The 27,287-nt window shown below is 51.9% G+C and overlaps 1 protein-coding gene across 1 annotated transcript in view; it reads right to left on the bottom strand.

The window, feature by feature from the left end:
- Ttyh2 (tweety family member 2) overlaps nt 1–23,198 on the bottom strand; it is a 44,804-nt gene extending 21,606 nt beyond the window's left edge. The window contains 4 exon segments of the mRNA NM_001398604.1: nt 2,902–3,122; nt 9,163–9,274; nt 12,473–12,645; nt 23,024–23,198. Of these exon segments, the coding sequence (NP_001385533.1) occupies nt 2,902–3,122; nt 9,163–9,274; nt 12,473–12,645; nt 23,024–23,152 (635 nt within the window). The 5' untranslated portion in view covers nt 23,153–23,198.
- Between the last annotated feature and the right edge of the window lie 4,089 nt (nt 23,199–27,287).

Here is a 27,287-nt window from a genome sequence, read left to right as displayed (position 1 = left end):
GCGTGTGTAAACTCTTCCTAGAAACAGCTCCTGGGCGGATGTGTTCTCCCAGAGGAGCCCCTGGGAACTAACTGGGGGGCGGGGGAGGGAGTTCTCACCATGAACTTGGCTCTCGTCTGCTGAGCTAATGCTGCTGGTTCATCCCCTGCCTCCCCTACACACCCCACCCGCACCCCACCACATCCGGCATCTGTAGTCAGTGTCCACATCTCAGCCCCAGGCAGTAAGTCTTGGCCTGTTATGTCTTCTGAGCTGGATGTATCTCCACAGTAAAAGTGTTCTGATGGGAGTGGATGGCCGGCATCACAACTGCTGGAAAGCCTTTCTGGGAAGGTTCTCTAAGAAGCCCGAGAACTACAAACACTGGTAGAGATGGGGGAGTGGCCCTCAGCATTCAGGAGCTTCAGGGTCCTGCTCAGACGATTCTTGCTCCTTAACGTGACCCAAATTAAGAAGCGTCCCCTCATATCTAAGATCCTTACCCATTTTATCACGGTCTGTACTAAAATGCCCACTGGATCAGCCAGGTGCACTCGAGAAAAAGAGGGAGGTCAATAAGGACGCCCCTCTATGGACACTCCGCTGGCCCTGATGTGATTTCAAGGGTTCAGGAAGTGGACAGCTCCTATATCAAGGGCTCATCGGATTCTACTGTTGAGGGTCCCAGGTGATGGCAGACTATCTCCTCAGAGCTGGCAGTTCCTTTTGGTCCCCTGGGAGGATGGCATTTTGGCCATGAGGATCTGAGAGAAGTAACACCAAGGGCCCTGTCCATCTTGAATACCTATGACATCAAGGAAATTCGATCTGTGGGATGAGGGAGGGGAGCACCACCTGGATCCCAGAGCTCAGGACTGGGTGAACACTTCCCTTTGGGAAAGAGAGTCTGAGGGAAGAGGCCTTGAGCATTTCCTCTTGGCTCGGCCCAGCAGTGGCCCCCTGGGTAGGAGTTTATGAGGTAATAGAAAACCAATCCAGAAAACCAAGAATATATTGTGCAAGGCTCTGAAGAGGGGCCAAGTCATTTGGATAAGGAAGGGATCCCAAGAACTGAAGCCTGTCATGCAAGACCCGCATTATCTGTTGCATCCTGTGTCTAAGATGCTGGACGCCTGACCCTTCGAGCACAATGACGTCCGTGTCACGCATGATGCACTCACACTACACGCGTGCATGCTACCATCTGGATTAAAGGTCAACCCAGCACTGAGAGAGCTGCTTCCTTCTTGGCTCTCATGAGCGTTTCTTCTGAGACCCGGTATTCAGAAGGAGGGCAGCCGGTCTGGGGTCTATGACTTGAGTTTAGTGACTTTACCAGGGATGGGGTTACATGGGGACATAAACATAAACAGATGCCACAGGCTGCATGAGTCAGAGATGAATTTGAACACCTAAATGAGGTCGTATGGGGACTGATCCTGTCAACTTGATGAGACCTAGAATCGCCTAGGAAACAAACCTCTGTGTGCGACTGAGAAAGGTTTAAGAAAATTTTGTGTGTGTGTGTGTGTGTGTGTGTGTGTGTGTGTGTGCGCGCGCGTGTGTGTACATGCATGCCACACAATGTGTAGATCAGAGGAAGGCTTGCAAGAGCCAATTTTCTCCTTCTACCACATGGGGTCTTGGAATTGAACTCAGGTTGTCAACCTTGGCGCCAGAAGTCCTATCAGGTTAATTTTTTCAACAGTCCAAGACTTTCTAGGTTGTGTTAATTGAGGCGGCACTCTGGCTGATTTCATGCTCACCTGACACAAGCTAGAGTCATCAGAGAGGAGGGAACCTCAGTTGAGAAAACACCTCCATACGACTGGGCTGTGGGCAAGCCTGTAGGGCAGTGATTCTCAACCTGTGGGTCCCGATCCCTTTGTGTGGGGGCGGGGCTCTCAGGTCAGATATCCTGCCTGTCAGATATTTACATTAAGATTCATAACAGTAGCAACATTTCAGTAATGAAGTAGTGACGAAATCATTTGAGGATTGGGGGGGTCACCATAACGTGGCAGATGTTTACATTAAGAATCATAACAGTAGCAACATTTCAGTTATGAAGTAGCAACGAAATCATTTTAGGGTTGGGGGGGGCAGTCACCATAACATGAAGAGATGGATTAAAAGGTTGCAGTGCTAGGAAGGTTGAGGATCCCTGTCTTAGTCAGTAATCAATATGGGAGGTCCCAGCTCACTGGAGAGGGTGCCACCCTTGGGCTGGAGGTCCCAGGTTCTGTAAGAGAGCAGGCTGAGCAAGCCACGGGGAGCAAGCCAGTAAGCAGCATCCCTCCATGGCCTCTGCATCAGCTCCTGGAGCTTCCTGCCCTTCCTGAGTTCCTGTCCTGACTTCCTTCGACGATGAACAGTGATGTGAGAGCACACGCCAAATGAATCCTTCCCTCCCCGAGTCGTTCTTTGTTCATGGTGTTTCATCACAGCAAAAAACGCTAACTGGGACACGAAGTCAGGCAGGGAGAGCCACTGAACAGAAGGGAGGAAGCTGTCATCGTTCGCTTCCCGACTACAGGTGCGACAGGACCAGGGACCTCACGCTCCTGCTACCAAGGCCTGGACTGCACTCTTTTTTTTTTTTTCTTTTCTTTTTTTTTTTTTTCGGAGCTGGGGACCGAACCCAGGGCCTTGCGCTTGCTAGGCAAGTGCTCTACCACTGAGCTAAATCCCCAACCCCGGACCGCACTCTTAAGATGTAAGCCAAAATAAACTCCCATTCCTTCCTAAGTGTCTGTGTCAAGATATTTAGTCACAGCAGCGAAAGAAGCACACAGTACATGAGGTAGAGCTGAGGTGGAGCCCCTCAGGACACCACTGTCCTGTGAGGTTACACAGTGAGGCTGGGGATGGGCGTTGGCTGGGTCTGCATCTGTAGCCCCACTCCCCCTCCCAGTGCCTCACCTGTAGTGTTCCACATAGGCGGTCTGGTGGGACAGCGCAGTCAGCTCCTCGGTGACCTCCCTCCACACGGGCAACCCCGAGAGCTGGTTGACGATATTGCCTGCCATCTGTTGCATAAACTTCAGGGTCTGCATGTAGTCACCCCGAGCGGCAAAGATCTCGCTGAGCCGGGCCAGGTGCTGTTCCAAGTCTACCTTCATCTTCTGGGTGTTTCCAGACACCTAGGGGAGAGGTAAGGAAGGGGCTAGGAGTCTGGCCCTGACACAGGCCTGGGAAGTGTCGGGAGGAAGAAGAAGCCATCGGCCAGCCGGGCTTGAAGGGATGTTCCATACTGACACAGACCCAGGAGCTCATGAGACCGCTGCCCCAGAGGGGTGGCCAAGTGGTCTTCTGCAATCGTGTGGGTCTGGAATGTTCCCCAAAGAGCCATGTTAAAGGCATGGGGCATAAACTTGGTGTTCCTGGGAAATGGTAGAATGTTTAAGAGGTGGCTAGGGCTGTGCCAGGACTTCAGATCACGGAGGAACACCCTTCTTCAAGGAAGGCACCTCTCTCTCTCTCTTTCTCTCTCTCTCTCTCTCTCTCTCTCTCTCTCTCTCTCTCTCTCTCGCTTTCTTGGAGACAGGGTTTTTTCTCTGTAGCCCTGGCTATCCTGGAACTTGCTCTGTAGATCAAGCCAGCACTGAACTCAAAGAGATCCCCCTGCCTCTGCCCCGTGAATGCTGGGATTAATGACATGCACCGCTACTGCCCACCAGGCTGACACTGGAATTCTTTCTTTGCTTCTGTATACAGAGCAGTGAGCAGCTCTGCCTGACCCATGGGCTCACCATGGCTTCTCAAATCAAAGATTCCAAATCTATGAGACCAACCAGCAGGAGCTGAAACCTCCCAGGCTGAGCCAAAACAACACTTTTTCTTCCCCTTTCCCTCTCACCTTCATTTTAAAAACCGTCTTATTTCTGAGACAGGAAGTTGAGAATGACCTTTAGCTCTTGATCCTCCTGACCCATTTCCCAAGTGCTGAGGTTTCAGGAGTACAAACCTTTTTTCTTTATAAGTTTGAAGACCTCAGGGATTTGTTATAGTGCAAGAAAGCTGACCCCTAGACACACACAGCCCAGTCACATCTGTCCCTGTTCTGGCTTTCATCCGGCTTTGGCTCTCCAAGCCTTACTGCAGCCTGAGATTCTCTAATCTGGAAACCCAAATCTTTGTAACAACCTAGCGGGAAACTGTACAATTAACTCCAAATATAAACCCCACACCCCAAATTCTGAAATTCCAAACACCTCAGGCCTCCTGAATTTCAGAAAGGAAGGCTCAACCTGGACTCCAAATAGGGGACCAAAGGAATCCATTTTTCTTCCTTGAACCTTTCTTGTTAATGCTTGAATCCTCTGGGATCATGACATCAAAGACCTAGAGCCCCAGGCTGCTGCTGCCTTGTGCTTTAATCCAATAGGGTTCCCAGGCGCCCTACAAGAGAGGAGGTTTGTCTCCGAGCTAGAATCAGCTTGTGGTGTCCCAACCACAAGTCGATGCAGAACAATGGGGCCTTGAAAACAGAGAACAGATGTCATTTTCTCCCAGCCTTGCCCTGGGACAGGAGGAGGAAATCAGTGTTTTAGCTTGGGCTCACGTCCCCCAACCCCCAGGATGTCTGTCCTGTTAGGTGGGTATAGAGGCACCTGTCCTTTGCTTGGACTGAAAGAACACCTGTTTATGCAGACAGAAATGAAAGGGTGTGGCTGAGGTGTCCTAGACAGCTCCTACACAAGGGGCAAGCTGCCGATGAGCACAGCCTGCAGGTTGGCGGTTGAGGGAAGAAGGCCTTTCTGTTTTATTTTGTTTTCAGACAGGGTCTCACTAACTGCCCTGGCTAGCCTGGAACTGGCTATGTAGTCCTGGTAGACCTTGAACCTGAGATCATCCTGCCCCAGCCTCTGGAATAGCTGGGCCAACTGTGGACTATGCTACCAGGGTCTGGTTTTGCTGCTTTGACATTGTCATACACAAACACTGGAGGAAGGGCAGGGTGCCTTGTTAATTCGTACCCAGGAGCCTTGGCTTGAGGAGGAGAGAGAAGCCACGGGTTAGGTGAGTCATGAAAACGTGGCCCTCAGGGCTGGCCAATTGGAGGCAAGAGCAGCCCAGAGAGGGTAGATATCTGCCCCACTCTTGTGCTGATCCAGGTTTACTGTAAAATATAAAAGTTATGTCTTTTATCCAGGAACTAAACGGTCAAAGGCAGGGTAGAAACCCTGGATTGGGATTTAAAGTTTCTACAACACTGGCTCCCACAGCCTGCAAGAGAAAATCTCAGAAGAGGGGCAGAGGGGGAGGCACAGCTGTGAAGCCCGTAGGAGAGCACCCTGAGCTCGGGGAATCATGGGAACTTCACATCAGTCTTGCGGCTTTTCATGCCTTCCCTACACTGTGACTTCCTGGTTCTAGAACAGACAATGGCTCTCTGTTTCTCTGTGTGTCAGCACCTCTTCTGTTTTTCTGGTGGGTTCTTAGGAGGTGGCGACAGATCCAGAGACACCAAGATAGAGACAGATTGTCACTGGGCCTGCTGGCTCATGCCTGTAGAATCCTAACAATCGGGAGGCTGAGGCAGGAGGATTACTTTGAAGTCAAGGACAGACTGGGCTACAGAAGAGTCCAGGTCTCAAACAAAAAAAGCCCTCCCTTGCCCAGAGGTGGTGGTGCACACCTTAGGGAGGCAGAGGCAGGTGGATCTCTGCAGAATGAGTTCTAGGACAGACAGGACTACACAGAAAACCGTCTCAGAAAACTAAAAACAAAACAAAACAAAAGGACAAGCCAAGAATGGGCATGTAGCTCATTTGGTAGCGTGCTGGCCTCGCATGCAGGAGGCCCTGACTTAGAGCCAAGGCATCCAGCAGATTGGGTGTTGTATTGAACACTATAATCCCAGCACTCAGGGGGCCAAGGCAGAAGGACCAATAGTTCAAGGTCATCCTTGGCTACACGGGGAGTCTGCGGCCAGCCTGAGCTACCAGTGACTCAAAAAACAAACATAAAGAAAACAAACAAACAAAATCCCAAGGGGGAAAAGAAATCAGAGAAGTTAAGATTTTTAAGGAATAGCCAGGTGTGGCAGCTCACAGCCTGGGCTATACAGAGAATTCCAGGGCAGCCAGAGCTCTATAGAGCTGTATTAAAAAAACAAAACACCAAAAATTAGAGAATAGGCATGGCGTCCAAGGCCTGTATTCTGAAGGCTCAGGAGGATAAGTTAAGAGGATCAGGAGTTCTCGGATAGTATGGGCCGCATAGCAGAACCTCGTACAAGAGAAAAAAAGAATAGAAACAAAACCACGAGACAATAAACTCTGTCAACTCCATTTTTTCCTTCTGGTATTGTTTCACAGGAAGAGATGATTGACACATGATTGGTAGACAGACAGACAGGTGATAGAACACATCACAGCAGTGGCCTCCCTGTAGCTCTGTGCTTGTTCACATGTGTCCCAGTCCTTGACCTTCAAGAAGACATGTGTGATGGCCCCCGGAGATGGACTGTGGCTTTCTCTTGGGAACTGAAGACTAGGGGAACAGCTCAGCTCTTCCACCAGGTGAGTATACCTGGCAGATAGAAGGTCATTAAGGATATGGGGCGTGTAGCTTCCAAATTCCGGACCCCAGGCCAGCAGCATCTCGAAAGAGCTCATTACAAATGCAAATTTTCAGCTTGCCTCAGAAGGTGGACTGGAGCCCAGCAGGGCGGGGCCCCAGCGCCCTGGGCTAACAAGCTCCCTAAGAGATTCTGAAGCAAGCTGCATCAGGTTGGGAACCTCTGGGAGGGATCACCAGGTCAGTGTGCAGTGGGTCAAGAGGAGCACCAACTATCTCAGATTCAGGAAGGGAGTGGCCTGGGCTCTGTGTTCTTGCTGCCTCAGTTTCTCCACCCAGCAGTTTCCCCTAGGCTTACTCTAGTCTCAGGATGGTTTCTAGCCGAGAGAGGAGCATATAGAGGGTCTTTGGCCTTTGTGTTTAGGAGGCAGCCCTGGAAGGGTCTCCGGACCATTTAGCTGCTAGATCTGGGCTCCGGCAGGGCTCAGCTTTAAGATCTGGGCCGCTGAGTGAGTCTCCATCCTGACTCTGCCACCCACGGCCTCCCACAACCGGAGCACCTCCATTTCACGGTTGATTGCAGTAATTATTATAATGACACCATTATCTTAATCCCCCAGGGAGAGAACACTCTATGTTTGCACTGCACTTTCCCGCTGGTGGTAATTCACCTGATGCCATTCAGCCATTTACCTGCAATTTGGACCCCACCCCTTGGATGAGGGGGAAGGTCCTATACGGATCTATCATCACCCTGCAGTCCTCCGGCCTGAGCTGTTGGGTACCCACCTTGAGGCCTTCAGCACCCTCTTAGGTAAAAAGGGCAGGCGCTTCTGTAGCTGGCAGTCCCACCAAGAAGCCCCGGGGACAATTATCGTACATTGCAGCAACAGCCAGATGGTTAAGGGGCTGTCTCCAGGGACAGGGTGAGGGTGAGGTCACACAGCCAAGCGTCCAAACGTGGCTCAGGAGGACTGGGAGCCTAGAACTTGTTCCTAGATACCAGCAAGTTCCTCCCCAGAGATAAAGACTAAGTTTTCCCACCAGTGAAGGTCACGACTTGGTGGCTTTCCAGCATGCTGGCTTCTCACACTTCCAAGGCCTACGGTGGCTGGAGTCAGTACAATGCCAAACAGGCAGAAGGTGTCCTTGGGGGCTTGGTCCCCATCAGGACCGAGGTGATCTTATTCCCAGGGGCTACCTCCCACAAACACATCTTCCGGAGCGGGCCCCACTCTGAGTTTTCCTGTCCTTGTCCCCCCAGCAGCTGATGGAAGGATTAGATCCCCGGAGGGGCTTAGAGGAGCATGTAGGGAGGACCGGGGTGAGATTGAGTCCTCCCTAGGAGGACGGCAGGTCACCAGTTCCTCCAGTTAGGGCTGGGTTTGGTGGTGGAGGCTGCCTTTTGCTGACCTGTGCTATTCTGGAGGGACCTGGTCTAGAGAGGGTCAGATGACCATCAACAAGTTTCCCTGAAGTATGCATTTGGCTTTCCCACCAGAGTCCCCGGGGCACACCAGGAGCTATCATGGGACCACCTTGAAAGTCAGCAGGAAAGACTGGAACTCTGCCAATGAAGCCAGGGGTGAAGAGATGAGCCCAGAGATAGTGCCATTGATCCCATAGTCCCATGACACACAGCTGGGTTTATGAGGCTTTCCTTCAACCCTTGTATGGGGTGGGGGGGGGGTTGGGAGAGACCTGGGAGGAGGTTTGAACTCAGGGCCTCTGGAAGAGCAGTCAGTGCTCTTAACCACCTAGCCAAATCCCCAGCCTAGGAGGCTCAATTCTTGAGCTCGAGAATGGGTCTTAAGAAGCCAACACAGGGGGGTTGGGGATTTAGCTCAGTGGTAGAGCACTTGCCTAGCAAGCGCAAGGCCCTGGGTTCGGTCCCCAGCTCCGAAAAAAAGAAAAAGAAAAAAAAAAAAAAGAACTCTGTACAAAGCACTTAGAGCTAACGTTTAAACACACACACACACACACACACACACACACACACACACACACACACACACCATGTTCAGGACTGAGGATGTAGCTCAAATGGTAGAGCGACTGCCTGGCATGTATAGAGCCTGGAGTTCAAACCCCAGCACTGCATATACAAGGCATAGGAGTGCACACATGCACATAAACAGGAGGTCATCCTCTGAGACATACAGAGTTCATTCAGGGTCAGATCCTGTCTCAAATGAGCACACAACCCATGCCCACTATGCTACGGCAGCGTTTCCACACCGGGTAAGTAGAGGCAAGAACATCATGGAAAGTTCCAGGTGAGTCTGGTCTACACAGTGGGTGCCAGGGTAGTCAGGGCTACCCAGCGAGACCTCTTGCTTCAAATACAGTAACAACAACAGAACATCTCCAGAATTCATGTTCGAGGTCTCCTTCGGGGATAGCTAAGTGCTCAGATGTTCTGCAGACCAACCGGAGTCCGATGGAGTTGAGCTGCCCTGAACCCTCCCTTGGCCTGGGACATAGAAACTTTTTGCCTTTGGCAGGGCAACCGCTCTGAAAGGCAGCCCTGCCCACGGCGTCCATCACACAACTCGACAGGGTGCAGCTGGGCTCCTGAGATCTGACTGGCACCCTTGTTCCGGCCTTGCTGATCTCATGGGCTGTGCCTGTGCCCAGCCACCTGCCCACAATCCTTACCAGCTCATCCATTCCAGAGAAGGTGTGGTTCGCGTTGTCCAGGGAGTAGATCAGCTGGTGCACCCCATCGTTGGTTTCGCTGTTTCCATAAAAACCAACGCCCACCGCAGCGCTGCAAGCAGAACCCCAAACGAGGGTTAGGGGTGACACCCAGAAGTCACTTAACAGCATGGGAGACGTGTAGTGTGTGCTCACAAGGAGACCAGAAGACGATGCTGGACGCCTTCGTCCATCGCTCTCTGTGTTATTCCCTCGAGACCAGGTCTCTGGGTGAACGTGGGGTTCACTGAAATGGTTCTACTGGCAAATGAACCCCCGCTATCTGCCTGCCTCTGGTCTCCATCTCTGGCACTGAGATTACAGATGTGTGGGCTTTTTCTGTGGGTGCTGGGAATCCAAACTCACGAAGGTCATCATCTCCGTACAGCAATCACTTTATTCTGGATTTCCCTCCTCCGTGAGTGCTGTCAGTCTTTCTATGTACTGAGGACTGAGCCTAGGACTACAGGCGCACTAGACAAACAATCTACTACTAAAGTACAGTCCCTTGCACTAACCTTTTTTTAAACAAAGGTTTCTATAGCCAGGGGGTGGTGGCACACGCCTTTAGTCCCAGCACTTGGGAGGCAGAGGCAGGCAGGTCTCTGCGAGTTCGAGGCTAGTCTGGTCTGCAAAGAGAGTTCCAAGGCAGGCAGCCAGGTTATGCAGAGAAACCCTGTCTCAGAGAGAGAGAGAGAGAAAGAGAGAGAGAGGAGGGAGAGAGGAGGGAGAGAGGAGGGAGAGAGAGAGAGGAGGGGGAGAGAGAGGGGGGGAGGCTGCTCTTTCAGAGGTCCCTGGCTATTTTCAGCACTCAGACAAGAGTCTACAACCATCATAAACTAGTTTCAGGGGAACCTGACTTCCTTTTCTCCAAGGGCACCTAGTGCCTGGATACGCATATAGGCAAATCACCCGTACACATAAAATAAAGACAATGCACCTTTAAAAAATAATTTTTAGAGTGGTTTTAGAGCAGGTGCAGAATTCCTCTATTCGTGTACAGTTCCCATTATGACCTCCTTTACGCAGCAGAGTCCTGGCTACGACTGGTAACCCAGTAGGAACATGGGTGCCTTCCGAGACCCAGTGTGCACAAGGGTCACTCTAGGTTAAAATTCTAGGTCTGGACACAGAATGTCAGATGTTTACCATCACAGCAGACTCTGCCCTAAAACTCCCCTGCACTCTGCCTACTCCTCCCCCTTCTCCCCCTTCTCCCCCTTCTCCCACCCCAGGCCTTACCGTCTCCAAGGCCTTTTCTGGAATGTCCTACAACTGGAGTCACAGCGTCCAGCCTCTTCCCATCAGGATCAGGTCATTTGCCCTAGTGACAGCCATTCAAGGTCCCCAATGTCTCCCATGGCTTAACGGGACATTTCCTTTTTCAGCTCTGCATAATATCCCATGCTTATTTATTTAGTCACTCAGCTACGGAAGGGTATCTCTCACTTGGTCCCAGGTTTGGGGAACTTTGAATAAAGGCCACCATGACGGTCGCAGTGTGGGCTTTTGACTTTAGCCTAGAGCTTTATTCTGGGCCCTGGCATGAGAGGGATATTGTCTAAGGGTGAAGGTTAAGGACCACCCAGAGTGACCCAACAGAAGCCCGCTTGTCCCAGCTGGCTGCGCACTTCTGAAAGACACACAACTGGGATTATGGTTCAGTGGCTTTGGTGGAGCTCTGACGTCTGATTTGACACACTCAGGGCCAGCCTCCAGGGCCCTCCTGACATGGTCAAGAACCCCAGACTCCACACCCCGCTTTCTCTAAATATTCCCCATCTAGCCCTCTACTTGGAAGTTTTAGCTTCTGGCAAGTTCTTTTTTTTTTCTCTCTCTCTCTCTCTCTTTTCTATTTTTCGGAGCTGGGGACCAAACTCAGGGCCTTGAGCTTGCTGGGCAAGCGCTCTAACACTGAGATAAATCCCCAACCCTCTTACAGAGCTGAAAAGACACCTACCTGCCTCATTTCTGCCTCATTTAACCCAGAACCCTCTGGGTCCTGATTCATGCTTCCGGGTGGCTGGAACAAGTCTCTGATTCTGCCGCAAACTGCATCTGATATCTTGTCCCCTTTGTCACCTCCTGCCTTCTGCTCTCTGAGACAGACACACCAGACAGGGTCTCATAGATCCCCAGCTGGGCCCGACACTCCCTATATAGCTGAGAATGACCTTGAACTCCTGGCCCTGGCCTGTCTCCATCTCTCCCAGCGATTGCAGGCCTAGGGCACCATGACTGGTTTCTAACGTTACTCTTTAGTCAGGACTGAGCAGTGTAAGGAGCTGCTGCGGCTGCTGCTGGTGGTTGTGGTGGTGGTGGTGGTGGTGGTGGTGGTGTGTGTGTGTGTGTGTGTGTGTGTGTGTGTGTGTGTGTTGCTCTCAGACATCCCCACCCCCCTCGACTGGTCTGCTCTCGTGCCCTCACTGACATCATGGTCAGTAAACCGCCCCTCCCAGGATTTTCTCCTCGGGAATTGTGAAGCTCCGTCTCTCTTTTTTTCCTATTGATTTTAACCAAAAGCCAAACTTAAAATCCATCTGTATGAAATCTCATACTTGGCTTGACCCCAACATTCCAGCCTGGGTAAATGATTTGTAACCTTAACTCTGTCATCCCTCATATGCTATGTGGTCCACCCCTCCAGGGCTCACAAGGCCAATCGAGCAGGCTCCTGAGTTCTCATCCAAAAAACTAACTCAAGGAAAAGGCGTGAGGAGGCTCATGCATGCGTATGCTCGTGCACTCACACACTGCTGCTTTACCTTCCCTCCTTCCTTCCCTCCTTCCCTCCTTCCTTCCTTCCTTCCTTCCTTCCTTCCTTCCTTCCTTCCTTCTTGAGACAGTTGTAGCTTGGTTGTCCTGGTCCTCAATTACCACCATGCCGAGCTCCAGTGAGCATTGCTAGCGTTCCAGCAATGTCAGAACCAACGTTCTGAGTCCATGTCACTGCACCACCACTCCGTTTATCTTTCTCCACAGTGTCACTGGAGGTGTCACATGCACAGGAAAAACATGGGAAAAGCACCCTTCAACAAAAGAAAAGCAGCCAGGCAGGCCCTGGCCTCGTAGAAGTGTTGGGGGACACTATGCGGACCCCTATCACCACACTAGAGACAGATTCCCCATGTTTGGCTAAAAAAGGGACAGTGTTCATCTTGGGCGACAGGTTGTTCATCCAGGTGTTGTCTCAGAGTGAATGTGACTGGACACTGATGAACTGCACGGACATGAAGGATGTCTTTGGTTTCCCTGTACGTAGGACACTCACCAGCAGAGGAGTCCAGCCATCACTGCAGTCCAGGTCACGCAGCATGAGTCAGGCTGCTTGGTCTGCACCGTGTGGTCCCGCCGGCAGCAGCATGTGCATACCAGGTAAATGGCGAGGAAGATGAGGTTCAGGCCCAGGCCAATGGCAGCCAACATGCCCAGGAAGAGCAGTGACTGTAAGAGAGACGGGCTGTGTCAGCTTCTGGACCAGCAGTGGGCGGGGAGAACTAGGAACTATACAGCATCCTCTGCCCAGCTCTCTAGACAACCTGCCCTACATTTGGATGCCAGGGTGGAGATGGCAGAGAAACAGACCAGCTCGGCATGGGGGGTGGGGTAGGTTGGTGATGGTGGTGGTGGGGGGAGTGGCAGCTGTTGGGATGATTTGCATTATCAAGCTCAGCAGGATCTAGAATCTGCTAGAAATCTCCAGATGCGTGTGAGAGAGTCTAGATTAGTAACAGAAGTGAGGAGACCCACAATCTCGACTGAATACAAAAAGAGAAAGGCAGTTGAGTGTCAGCCCTCTCTGTTTCCCGTCTGCAGGTACTGTGTGACCAAGGCGTCACATGCCGCCACCATGTTGGGTAATGTACCCTCGGTCTGCAAGGCGAAACAGACCCTTCCCTCTTTCAAGCATCTTTTGCCAGTAATCTTATTGAAGCAATGACAGGAAATAACTAATATGGCTATGCATGGCTGAGCCCAGGTTTCTGGATGAAGATGAGGTCCAGGCTAGGCCTGATGACAAGCCCTGAGCCACTCAGGAGATCGAGGAAGACCTGATGGCTGCAAACAGGGCTGTGGGCCTGTGGTCACAGGGCTGGAAAGAGACAGAGTCTGGACAGTGAAACTAAACTTAGGGACCAAGTGAAAATAAGCTAAGGCTGCTAAGGATCATGGGTATTACCATACCTAGGTCCAACCATGCCAGACCCATCTTGCTATGCCGAAATGGAATGTACCTTTTCTGGGTGTTGGGGCTACTCAGAATCCTTAGAAGCCAGTTCTGTGCTCAAGGGTGGGTAGAGAGTAAACAGGTAGATAATCCTTGATGTCCTTCTTGCTACATCCTGCCAGGGACGGTTGACCCACAATGCCAGTGATAGCAGGCAGGGCAGACTGGTATGTGTGTGTGTGTGTGTGTGTGTGTGTGTGTGTGTGTGTGTGTGTGTACCTCTTTGGGCCCTCCTAGTAGGTCAGAGTTTTCAAAGGGAGCTGTTGTCTGTCAGGAGGCCCAGGTGTCCCCCTCTGCTGTATCTTACAATCCCTTGATTTGGCCAGATGGACAGCAGATGGCTCCGGGATCAGTGGCTGCCAGCCAGGGCTGGAACTGGCTCTAAGTCAGGCTCCTGAGCTGACAGCCTCCTGGCTTCCCATGAGGCCTCAGTGATGCCCTCACCCAAAGTCCAGTGTCCCAGGGGGCGGGGGGATGGAGGGGTCACTCTCCCTAGATCTTTGGTCAGGGAACCTGTGTGGGTGGTAGTGATCATCGGGGCAGGAGGCCACAGGACACCAAGGTCTATGGGAGAACAAGCCGTGTGCAGGGCAAGCGCAGGGAAGTGACGTGCAGCGCCGAGGCTGGTGGCTGCTGGCTGGCTGGACTGTATGGAGATGATCCTTGTGGGTGGCTGCTCAGCTGCCTATCCCCGTGAGGATGTGGGCAGCTTATGGGGCCCCTGACTTGGGCTGTCCTGATGCTTACCCTGACTAGACAGGCTTCTCAGTCTTAGGGACAAATCTGGAAGTGACGGGTCAGCTGAGAGGACATGTGAGATGTCTCATGTCCCTCAGCACATGGCTTCCACTTCCACCTGGGCAACACATAAACACGGAGGGACCTCCCCCTCCCCCTTTCCCTCCCCCTCCCCCTCCCCCTCCTCTTCTTCCTCCTCAGGGAGGTGGAAGGTGAGGCAGCAGCTCTGAGCCCAGCATCCTCCACAGTCCTCAAGGTGAGGTAGGGGGCCTGGACTACTTGTTAGCATGACTGTCCCTTAGAATGACCTCAAGAGGCTCCTGTCCAAAAAGATGGTGGGGAGTCACTGCCTACCTCCCTGGAAGGGATCTTCCACTGCAAAGGAGGCTGGGGGAAGAGAGATTTAGAGGCTCACTACACAAAGTCACCATACTACAAGCTGGCCTCTGACAGAAGCAGAATACCTCCCTGGAGCTAGAGAACAAGTCAGACCCTAAAAACCCACCCTGGCCACACCCACCACAGTCAGCACTAGGAGGAGCTGAGGATGTAGATAGAGAAGGTGAAGTGTTTGCACCATAAGCGGGAAGCCCGGGTTTCCACCACTACATAAAACTGGGCATGGTGGTGCACACCTAAGTGGCCCCCACTTAGAGGGGACACCTAGGCCTCCTGACACGATGGTTCCCTTTAAAAACCCTGAGCTGGTAGGTGGGTCTGAAGGGCTGGAGGATCAGAAGTTCAATGTCTTCTTAGTCTGAGTTATGTGAGACCCTGTCTCAAAAATCAACAAGGTGGTGTTCTGAATGAAAATGGCCCCAACAGGCATACAGGCAGTGGCATTATTAGGAGGTGTGGCCTTGTTGGAGTGGGTGTGGCCTTGTGTCACCGGAATGTGGGGGTGTGGGCTTTGAGATTGCAGAAGCTCAAGACAGGCCCAGTGTCTCTCTTTGTCTCTGTCTCTGTCTCTGTCTCTGTCTCTCTCTCTCTCTCTCTCTGTCTGCCTGCACACTGCCATGCTTCCCACCACGATGATAATGGACTAAACCTCTGAACTGTAAGCCAGCCCCGATGAAATGTTTTTCTTTCTAAGAGTTGTCTTGGTCATGGTGTCCCTTCACAGCATTGAAATCCTGACTAGTACAAATGATAACAGAATCCCAAAGAGCCAAACAAAGCTAGAGCTGGCCCCACACCAACTTATCAAGTGTTTTCAAGTGCAGAAGCAACAGATTAATGCCAACAGAGGTTAACAATCTTTCTGCCAGTAGTTTAATTTCTTTAAACTGACCCACTCAGCGGGGCCCAACACTCAGAGCCTTGTGAGTGCAAATGCCACTGTTGGGTCTCCTCATTGCCCTTGGGCTCAATATACAGCCCAGGTTTTCCTTGCACTCTTGGTATTCCCCTCCCGTAAGTGCTGGGATGGTAAGTGTATCCCACCACACCCAGCTTTAGAAATGACACGCTGTGGCTGGGCAAGGTGGCGCACATCCGTGTTCCTGATCCTAGCACTCAAGAAGGTACAGCCAGCCAGGACTTCAGACCGAGATCCTGTTTCCAAAAACTAAAATAAGTCCCGTTCTTCTCATAGGTCCTGAATTCCTACCACTAAGGAGCAGGTATCGTATCCGCCCTTGACTGTTTGTAAGGCACCGTGCTTCCAGACACACTGTCACCCAGCAGTTCTGCTTCATGGAAAGGAGGGTGTGCGCCCCCCAACAAGGTCCACCTACACTACAAGATTCACGGTCACTCAGTCCAGCAGCAGTCACCAGACACTGGAAACAGCGCAGGTGTTCATCAAAAACACACGCCGTGTGCGGTAGTCACGCAACTCGATGCTACACAGGCTCCAGAAGTCAACGGCAGCTGTGTATAATGTGGGTAAATCTAACGGGGAATGATGGGGCCACGGAGTTGGATGTATATGCAGTGTCGTCGGAGATGACCACCCGTGCCAGTGGAGATGAGGCTGATGCAGCAGTGCCTTGGGCAGTCAAAGGTACGCCCTGGCCGGGATCTTGTGTTAGGACTGGGTATGCACTACCATGCTCAGCTTCAGGATGAGGTGTTAGAGGAATGCCGAGGGCTGTGAGGATGGCTCAGAAGTAAAGATATTCGCCATCAAGCATGGGGACTTGAGATTGGGTCCCACCTCCTCCTATATAAAAGGCTGTGTAGGCTCTCTCTGCTCCCCACTTCTCTCCCTGTCTCTGTCTCTGTCTGTCTCTATCTCTCTCTCTCTGCCACACACACACACACACACACACACACACACACACACACACACACCCACCACTAACACCAGAACTATGCAGGGGAGACAAGAAGGAGCTTGCTGGCCCCAGCCTACCTCCAAGCACAGTGAGAGACCCTGTCTGAAGGGAATGGGGCTGAGGGTGATAGAGCCAGACACCTGATGTCTTCTGTCTTCCATGTATGAATAAGCATGTGCACCTGCACACACACACACACACACACACACACACACACACACACACACACACACACATCCTTTTTAAAAATAAACGCAACTGACTCAGCCGAAGAGTTAGTTATGGCCATGTTCCAGTAAGTTATTAGGAATAAATATATATTTTATCTTACGTGTGGGGTCACACACAGGCCACGGCTCTTGTGCCGGGGTCAGAGGACAGCTTCAGGGAGTCAATTCTCTCCTTATGCAATGTGGGTACCGGGTATTGGACTCAGGCTTGGTGGCAAGCGCCTTTTACCCTCTGAGCCATTTCACCAGCCCCTAGATGTATTTTTAATAATGACCTATAACCGTGCAACTCCCTTCACCCCCAGGAGGGTCTCCTCTGTGTTCACCCCAAGCAGAAGGAAACATCGACCCTACCATCGACCCTACCAGGTGTCTCGACTCAGGAGGGAGATGAGACACAATGTTGCCTTTTCAGTCTCTACAATTCGGCTCCACCAGCTCTCCGTAGCTGGATTCCAGATATTCCTAGAATTTGTGAGCCTAGGTTTTCTGTGGAGCTCCCAGAACTCCTGCACCCTAGGTCTCTGGGACAGCCCTGGGTCTGAGCCCTTTCCAGGCTAGACAGTTAGCCTCAATTAGGTCACTGGTAACACAGGCCAGTGCCCCGTGGCGTGGTGTAGGAAACCCAAACACAGGTGGGGGCGGGGCTTGTTAGCTACTCACCCCAAGACTCCTAAGCAACTAAAGGATTAGAGCTGAAGCTGGGTTGTCAGTGGGCCAAAGGACAAGGGAACAGAAAGGGGAAGGAAGGTAGGAAGAGAGGGAGTGGGGAGGAGACAAGAACAAGCCATCATGTGCTGTCTCCTCTCCCAACTAGTACACAAGGACGGGATGGGTGGAGGAACCAGAGATGGGGTGGATAACTCCGCTCATACACTCTCAAGCAAATTGCCAGAGCTTAGAAAGGCCAGTCTCCACATCACCCCAGCCTCCTCCTGCCCCACCCCCACCCCACCCCTGCCTGTCCCAGCGCCATGCCCAAACTTAGCCTCTCTGTCATCAAAGCTCCTTCGATTATTTCTGGTTTATCATTTGTAGTCAGCGCCACCGTGATCCTCAGGCTAGAGGGACAGTAGACAGACCCCCAAGGGAGTCAGACGGCAATTTCAGTGGTGCACCAGCCTCTGGTTGAGGCAGGGGCCCTAATTTCATGTTCTACAGGGGAGAACACCACCTTGAAGCCTGGGAAGGGTTAACTCCTTGGGGGAACTGGCGTGACAGCCCGATGACCATGACTCCAAGTTCAGATGAAATGAACGGGCTTCCTCATCCTGACCTTGGCTCCTCTCCCACGGGGCTGAGCTCTAAAGCCTGCTTTTTCCTCCAATCTGCCTCCAGCCGAGCATCCTGTTCTTCTCCCAGAATTCCATACTCTGTCCCCAATGCACTCAGTTTGGGTCAAAAAGACAAGAGTCTATAGCCCATGCTGGCCTCAAACTCCTTACGAAGCCAAGAGTGACTTTTTGTTTGTGGTTATTTCATTTTATTAATTTTTTTTTTTAATGGCAAGGTCTCTCTACAGCCCTGGCCGGCCTGGAGCTCACTATGTAGGCCAGGCTGGTCTAGAACTCACAAAGATCCACTGGCCTCTGCCTCCCAAGTGCTGGGATTCCAGGCGTGTGCCACCACACTCAGTTTCATAGGGTACTGGGGATGGCACTTGGGGCTTTGTGCATGTTAGGCAAGCACTCACAAGTAAGTTACACCCGCAGCCTCTCACTAGGGACTCTCAGGAGACTGAGACTCAAGAAAATTGAAGCCGAACCACGACAATGAACTCCTCCTGTACCTCCTCTCACATGGCCGGCAGAAGGCCCTAGATGGTGTGCAGTCCTCAGATTCAACAGGAAGTCCTATGGACATGACGTCATCAGAGTCAGCCTGAGTGGCTGGTGGACGGTGAAGGTAACAATAATTCCCCAGACAAGGAGGGAACTGAAGTGGCTTCTCTGAGAGACACAGCTCAATTTCGTAACTTCCTAGGCGTTCTCAGCACTGACCACTGGGCCTCCTTCCCAAGCACAGATTACAGCACCGGCCACCTGCTTCCCGCCTGTGAGCAACTGAGCCCTTTCGCTAGTTCTCTGAAGCAGGGGTCGTCTCTGACTTCCAGGCTTGCTCTCCTGTCAAAGGAAATGAGCCCTGGGATGGGGATCTAGGGGGTGTGTGTCCCCACTACAGACACTGAGCCCAGCAGAATTCCCGGTCTACTGCCCTGCCTGTCTACTGCCCTGCCTGCCGCTGCTGGGCCCATAGCCACTTTCTGCAAATGGCTGGGGATGTAGAAGCTTCCTGAAGACTCAGGCTCAAGTTCAATAGGGAGAGGATGAGGACGACCAACTATCAGGAAGCTAGGAACTTCCACTGTGACCAAGGACCCCAAGGAGAAGGCAGGAATGGTGACACACAACAGCGGCGTACTATAGGGTACGAAGGCAAATGGATTGTTATGTGGAAGCTAGCCTCAACCACATAGGGAGACCTTGCCTCAAAATTAAATAAGTGAATAAATAAAGCAAAAAGGAGGGGTCGGAGCTGGAGAGGTGGCTCAGCGGTTAGGAGTACTGACTGCTCTTCCAGAGGTCCTGAGTTCAATTCCCAGCAACCACATGGTGGCTCACAACCATCTGTAATGGGATCTGATGCCCTCTTCTGGTGTGTCTGAAGACAGCTACAGTGTACACACATACATAAAATAAACAAATCTTTAAAAAAAAGGAGGGATCAATGGGGGTGTAGTTCAGTTGGTAAAGTGCTTGTCCCATATGTGAGAAGCCCCAGGTTCCACCCCCAGCATCCCATGAATAGAGCATGAACACACACACACACACACACACACACACACACACACACACTTATAATCCTAGCATGTTAGAAGTAGAGGCAGGGTTCAATATCATTATCATCAAGAAGTTCAATATCATCTTTGCTATGTGGTGAGTTCTAGGCTAGCCTGGGCTACATAAAACCCTGTCTCAAACAAACAACAAAAACGAAAAATAAAACCTCAAATTCAAGGGCTTGCAAGATGGCTCTGCAATAAGAGCTGCACTTGCAGAGGACCGGGGTTTAGCTTCTAACTCCTACAGGGTGGCTCACAATCTCATCTGTAACTCCAGTTCCAGGGTATCCAACCTCCTCTTCTGGCCTCTACTGGTCAGAAGGAGAACAAAATCTCAGGAAGCAAGTTGAGTCCTTCTTACTCAGGAGAGCTCTGGATCACAGCAGATCTTACCAGGCAGCCAGCTCCTCTGTGCCCTGCTGCTGTGCTTTCTAGGTCCCAAGCACAGGGCAGTCATTCCTGGGGCTGACTGCCTATTTACAAGGCTGAGAACAGGTACATACCTACCTCTGTGCGCGCGCACGCACACACACACACACACACACACACACACGTACACACATGTGTGCAAATGCACACATACATACACACATGCACACACGAACACACATGCACATGTGCACACACATGAGCGCACATGCATACACATGCACGCACACACAGGAGTACATACATGTGTGCAAATGCACACATCCACACACACAGGTGTACACACATGTGTGCAAGTGCACATACATACAAACATGCACACATGCACATACATGCACACATGTGTACAAACGTACATGCAAATGCACATATATGCATACACATACATACATGCGCACACAAACACACATGCACAGGCACGAGCACACATGCACACACACATACATATATGCACACACATACATACATATATGCACACACACATACACACATGCGCTGACCTTAATGTTCACATTGTTTGTGACTTTTTTTTTAAAGATTTATTTATTTTATGTACAGCATTCTGCCTGCATATGTGAATGCAGGCCAGAAGAGGCCACCAGATCTCATTACAGATGGTTGTGAGCCACCATGTGGTTGCTGGGAATTGAACTCATGACCTCTGGAAGAGAAGACAGTGCTCTTAACCGCTGAGCCATCTCTCCAGCCCTGTTTGTGACTTTTGCATGCGTTTTTCACAGTCTTCCCCCTGCTCAGGGTCTTCAGCTCTCTTCCTCTCTATTTAACAGGGCACTGTCCTTAGACACCCATCATCTCAGGGCCACTTGTCTAATGACTGCATCACTGGGTAATGTGATGAGCTTCCTGTGAATACTCAGTAGAGTAACTCATGGGGTACACAGGGACGAGAGAAAAATTCCCATCTGCCCGTGGTCACACAGCCACAGAACTAGAACCCAGCTCCACCAGTAGAAATGGCAATGTCTCTGCCTCAAACAATCCTCATTTCAGAGATGCCTCAGCTACTGCTACCCTTGTTGTCATACCACTCAGGGCCGTAGCACGACACTCTGTCTCAAATTAAGTTTGCAGAGGGCCAAGACTACTTACAACAGAAAGCACCCAAGGCGACATTGTGAACTGACCAGCTGCGGAACTCCAGTGCTCAGGAGGAAAGAGACCCGTGGTCAGACAACACGGGAACTTATCAAAATAGGAGTAGCCTTAATTAAATAACACCCAATGCCAGACTTCCGTTAAGGCCCACCACACTCTCCAGGGGGCTTAGCTGAACCAGGATGGGAACAGGGAAGGGCAGGTACAGTGGCCATGGGAAAGAGCAGAACAAAGGGTTTGGGGGTCAAGACCCTGGAAGCAAGGACTGTGAATGGGACTCACTGCCATCTATCCATAGACTGGGATGGGTGGACCAGGCTCAGGCTGTAGGCGAGGAAGAGCCCATGTCATCCCTTTCCCAGCCAGGGGTCTCCGTGATGCAGCTGAGGGGCTAGATTTCTTCCAGGGGAGAGGAGAAAATACGGTTGGGACCCAGAGCACAGGATCTGAGCTCTCTCCACACCCCCAATGCAGCTGTTCGGAAACCGTATCCGTCCTCCCCTTTTAAGCACTGGCTGAAGGAAGACTTCCTGGTGCTATGCCGGTAGCCACCAGGCCTTGGGAACAAACCTTCCTTCCAGGGCCAGACAAGACGGGGGGGGGGGGGGGGGGGGGCGACGGCGGCTGTAGATCTAGAGAAGTTAGTACTGTAGTGCTTAGGGGTGACAGTGCCGTCAGTATAGTACAAAGGGGGTCCCACCCTCCCAGAAGAACAGAAACTCACTGCCCAAGCCTGCAAGCAGCAGAGCCATTGAAAGTTATAATTAGATCCCGGGTCCTGGCTCTTGGGCAGTGCATAGCACACGGATCAGGAGCCCCTGGCCTCAGAATGAGGACAATCTGGGAGGACAAGAAGCCACTCCTGGGCAGTCTAGAGAAGCCCTGCTCCGCCAGATGCCCCACTATGGAGATTAGGACATGGTGCCAGCCACTGCAGGTCAAAGTCCAACACGAGCACAGAGCTCTGAACTAATAATGGGCCTCCTCCCAAGCTGCCGCAGCCCCTGAATCTTTGACCCAGCAGAGGGAACTGACTCAGCCCGGCCACAGAGGCCGTCGTGGGTTTAACCGCGGCTGAGATGGGCCGGGAGACGGTAGCTGGGTCTGGAAAAGAGGGTCAGAAGCCTGGACCTGCTCACCAAACCCTCAAGGGAAAGTCTTCATTCATCAGGGACAATTCAGAAGTATAAGGATGAGGAAGGTAACTGGCCTGGGGACCAAGACCCCAGGGTTTCTGGGCCTAGAAGGCAGTAGAGAAGGGACGCCAGAACAGACAGGGCAGTTGCAAGATGTGGTGCGAGATCGAGTTGATCTGAAGCTGCCTTCCACCCTTGGCTCAAACAGCTGTGGGTTTTTGGCGTCCAAGAGGTTAGTCACCCACGCCGCTTCTTTCAGGCTCGCAGCCTTTGAGAAGCAGCCAGGGCAGAGGTATATTGGCAGCGGCGGCTACCCTGCCGGCTGGGGCTGGGGAAAGGAGCGCAAAGGATTCCGGAGACTCAAGTCAGTTTCTGCCTAAACTTCTCTCAGGCCATCACGGGGCCGGGAGAGAAAGTGTCTGGCGTTGGAGTTTCAGGAGGGGAACTTTGGAGCACCCCTGCGCACCCACACACATCGGCCGCCAGTCACCCCGATTCAGATGCCCCACCCCCACTGTAAGTCTTCGGAAGGCTCAGCCCCCGCCTCCCGCGCACAGCCTCCGCGTCCTTCCTCTTCTTCCCCAGCGTACTCTACTCCAACCTTTCCAGCTTTACGAACCCCGAGGTTTCCATCTAGGACGAGCGTCCGGGCCAAGGGACTCGGGAGAACCGAGAGGGCCCAACTGGGAACCAAGAGAGTCTGAGAAGCACGGAGAGCGCGGGCTGCCGAGGCAAGAGAGAATGGAGCGGGACTTGGGCGAGCGAGAGGCAGCTCTGGCTCCCGCTCTCAGGGTCCCTCTTAGTGGCTGGGATTACGGGCTTACCTCCTGGTAAGTTTCGTCGCTAGGGCTGAAAGTGCTGTCCACGCGCTGCAGGCGCAGGCCGAGGTGCGGGACGCTGTGAAGCCACACGACCCACCAGGGCGCAATGTACTCCACGCGCGCCGCCGGCATGGCTAACACAAGCTGCGGCAGGTCCGCTGCCACAGCCAGCGCCGATACCACTACCCAGCTCAAGACACGATCCGGCTCGGCCCCGCCTAGACCCCGCCTCATGTCCAGCCCTAAGTGAGGACACGCCCCACCTAGCACGAGGCTCTGCCCTGGTCCCGCCCCGCCTCCGGCCCTGCCCCACCTCTCCTCTCTTGAGCCTCTTCCTGGACACACCCACCCGCTCCAGAAATTAAGACTCAAAAGCATGCACTGATTCTTGCTATCGCATCAGAATAGTGGCACAGGTTTGATGCTGCACGACTTAGGATGGTATGGTACGGCAAAAGGATCAGGAGTTCAAAGGTCATCCTCAGGTCAGTAGCGAGTTGGAGGCCAACCTGGGCTATGTGAGACCTGATCCTAAAAAAAAAAAAAAAAAAAGAAAAGAAAAAAAAAGGAAAAAAAAAAGACAAAGTGCCAATGGATACATAATTAGTAATCTTGACCTAGGAGGCCCGGCTAGTCCTTAATTCATTCTTCTATTTCTTTTTTTAATTAATTAATTAATTAATTAATTAACTAATTTTCTTCAGACTGCTGGGTCTCACTGTGTAGCCCTGGCTGTCCTGGAACTCATTCTGTAGACCAGGCTGACCTTGAACCCACAGTGATCTCCTGCCTCTGCCTCCCTGCTCCACAACACCCGGCGTATTTGTTGATTACAGTGTTAGGATTAGAACCTAAGGCCTCAAGCATGCTTGACAAGGGCTGTGCCACTGAGCCCTTTAAAGATAGAGCCTAAGACAGGAGGTGGTGGTGCATGCCTTTCATCCCAGTATTTGGAAGGCAGAGGCAGGCAAATCTCTGTGAAAAGGAGGCCAGCCTGGTCTACAGAGTGAACTCCAGAACAGCCAGAGCTAAACTGAGAAACCTCGCCTTGAAAACTCCAAGTGGGGAGGAGGTGATGGAGACTAAGTTGTCCAGACTGACCTTGAACGGAGGATCATCCTGCCTTAGCCTTCCGAGGGTTGGAATTATGGGCTTATGACACCACGGACGACAAGATTCACTCTCAACCACTTGTTCTAGAATCTACCGTGTAAATCATGGGCACTCAGAGCTTTTGAGCTCCTAGAGGGGATGGGTGGACAGAGAGAACACAGGATGGGAAGGCCACCTACTGTGTCAGAGCAGACAGAAGCTCCGAGGCCTTGCTGACTTACACACTGTAAGTGTGGATGGCAGCACACACGTGACGTCACCATGTGCTAGGCTGGAGGGTGTTTTGGGGGAAAAGTAAAACAGGGTGCAGCAACGCCAGGAGCCGTCACTTCTGCAGGCTCCTGCAGGCCTCCAGCCCTCTGCGTACTCCAGAACGCAGGCCATCGCTCCTCTGCCTTTTGCTTAGAATCAACTGTAATGCTCCCAGCCCAAGTGCTAAGGAGGTCGGTGGTGGGCAGGTAAGTGTCGGTAGACTCATGTTAGGTGGCAAAGGGGAGGGCAAGTGAGGGTCAGGTTTGGTTGAGAACAGCGCTGGGGAGCCAGCTGGAGGGTGCTTGGTGCTACAGGGAGAGGAAAGAAAGGAGACCCCAGAAAGATGAGGGAGAATTTCTAACTAGGTGCTGGGGGTGCCCCCAGAACAGGCAGGCACTCTTGCTCTGTGGAAGAACCTTGCTAGAAGCGAGTTCCTCTCTGCTCTGCGTGGCCACCGGGACTTCCCACCGTCAATTCCATTCTGTAGTTACCAGAGCCTGGCTGCTACCACATCCGAACTGGACAGCTGAGGCTCAAATCCCGCCCCTTGTTCTCACACAGATGTCTTGCTAGTTCAGCCTTGTCTAGGAATCTCCCTACCTGAGGACACTTAGTGATGAGTAAAGCCCAAATCTCCTGACCTTACAGTTGTTTAGTAGGGAGGGAAGGTTTTAAACCTCTGTGATAACACGTCCAGTGCTTCAGTTCTGTATTGGTTCAAGAAGGGAGAGTAGTCTGGGGGCGCCTCCACAAGGAACACAGTTATGCTGATGTCTCCAGAGGATTCTGAGTGGTAGATGGGAATCTTATAGGATCAGGGGAGAAAGGGAATCGTCAGGAAAACCCAGCAGCTGCAGGGCAAGGGCAGGAGAAAACTGTGACTGCCTCTAGTGGCCAGGGTTGGGGAGGGGCTTTTAAGTGGATTTAAATGTTCTGTGGATTTGAACAGCCCTTACACAACTAAGATTTATAGGCCTATACCCAGAAGGATGAGTTTTTTCCAGTAAGACAGGGTCTTGCTACATAGTCCTGGTTTCCTAGAACTATGTAGCCCAGGCTGTCCTGGAGCTTGTGGCGATCCTGCTAGTCGCCCAGGTGCTGAGATCACGAGTGTACTAACCCTGCAGGTAAATTACAGAGAAAGACAGCTGGTGTAGCGATGTGTCTCTGGGAGTGTGCAAGTGTAGCACTAAGGAAGCAGAGGCAGAGGGTCACAAGCTTAAGGCAGCCCAGGCAATACGGCAAGGGCAGCAAAAGAAAACCTATCTGTAGAGAGAATGTCAATAAAAAAGCTGATGGCCAATGACCTGAGGCAGGGAAAAAGGAGGTGGGACACTGGCAGGAAGTGAGGATTCTGGGAGACAGTAAGACATAAAAGGGAGGAGTTGGACACAAATGAGCAAGATGTACTCAGAGACACTGAGGAGACAAGGAAGAAATGGGTCGGGATTGAAGGAGAGGTTAACAAGGCAAGTGGTAGATACGGCATAGTTTCAACGGTTAAATAAGAGCTAGTCAGGGAATGAGCCGAAGTTTATGGCCTAGGCATTTAATAAAAACAAGTTTAGTCTTGGTCATCAACCGGGGAGCAGGACTGGGAAGGAAAAACATCCTTACACCTATCTTAGCAGATTTCTGAGCTCAAGGGCAGCCTGGTCTACCCTGTCTCAAACAAATAACATAATAGGTCACCCTGAGGGAGAGCTCAGTGCCACGGCATTCTAACGCAAAGGGGGGAGGCCAACCAGGAGTCCACTACTGCAGAACTTAGTGCTCCCCACGGCTGACTGACGCTAGCTGGGCCCTCAGCAGTGGTGAATCCCCATCACCTGAAGGCACAAAGACATTATTCAGTCTCTGGAGCAGCCTGGACCGCAGAAGCGCACCCTAAGTGACTCAGGCTTGCCAGGGTAGGAGGTGCTGCATGAAAAAGTGCCTTCAGCAGACCACAAGGCCAAACTCTGTCAGTCTCCTAGGAGCCAGGGTGAGCCTCTGAGAAATGTATTTGTGACAAAAAAACCCCCAAAACTGTGAACTGTCTTCCTTGGGAATCCTAAGCAACCAAGCTTCCATCCCACCCTTTCCGGGGGTAAACAAAACCCATTGTCTCCCCAAAAAGCTTGCAGCATATGCAAAAATGATCTCTTCCAGCAAGCCCCGGTTAGAACCCGCTTGTTTAAGCATTTAACACAGCCTGTTGTACTACTTTCTATAAGCATTAGACTCCCCAGTCGCTGCACGCCTGTGGTCCCAGTACTCAGGAGGTGGAGGCAGGAGGATGGGATTGAAAGTCAGCCCTGGGATACACGAATTTCTATCTCAATAAACAACCCCTCCTTAATCATGGGGCTTATTTACTGTAGTAGAGCGCCACCTGGTGGCAGCCCCAGTGGCTTTGTTGACTTTGCCTGTCCTATTTCTTAAAAATTACCTCCAAAACCCTGTTGTCTGCTTGCATGCATGTGCACCATGCACGATGCAGTGCCCAGAGGCATTAGACCCCCGCCCCTCCCCACTCCCAGCGGTCCACAGTAAGTGAACCCCCACAGAAACCATCCTTTCTGCAGTCACCCCAGAAGCCCATGTTTCTTGACTTCCCTTTCCCAAGTCTTACAGTAGGAACTTCTTCCTCTCACATCCAAGGATGCATGGCTCACCCTGCAGCTTAGAAGCACCCCCCCCATTTGTATCAGAATGCAGCCCACCCCAAGGCCCACTTCCAAGCCTTGGGAGTATATGTCAGCGTCCCTCCATGAAGAGAAGGCTCTTCTAAATGCCTTCCCAGACTTAGGCGACAAGGAAGGTGATTCACCCACTGAGATCCCAGTTCAAGGTCTGGGACGCAGAAGGCAGCACCATCTCAAAGCAATACCACGCCCCGCAAAGACTGAGGACACAGAAA

Source organism: Rattus norvegicus, chromosome 10 (assembly GCF_021556685.1).
Source record: "Rattus norvegicus strain SHRSP/BbbUtx chromosome 10, alternate assembly SHRSP_T2T, whole genome shotgun sequence".
NCBI lineage: Eukaryota > Metazoa > Chordata > Mammalia > Rodentia > Muridae > Rattus > Rattus norvegicus.
The sequence above is the reverse complement of the archived record's forward strand: the minus strand, read 5'-3'. Positions and strand labels throughout refer to the sequence as shown.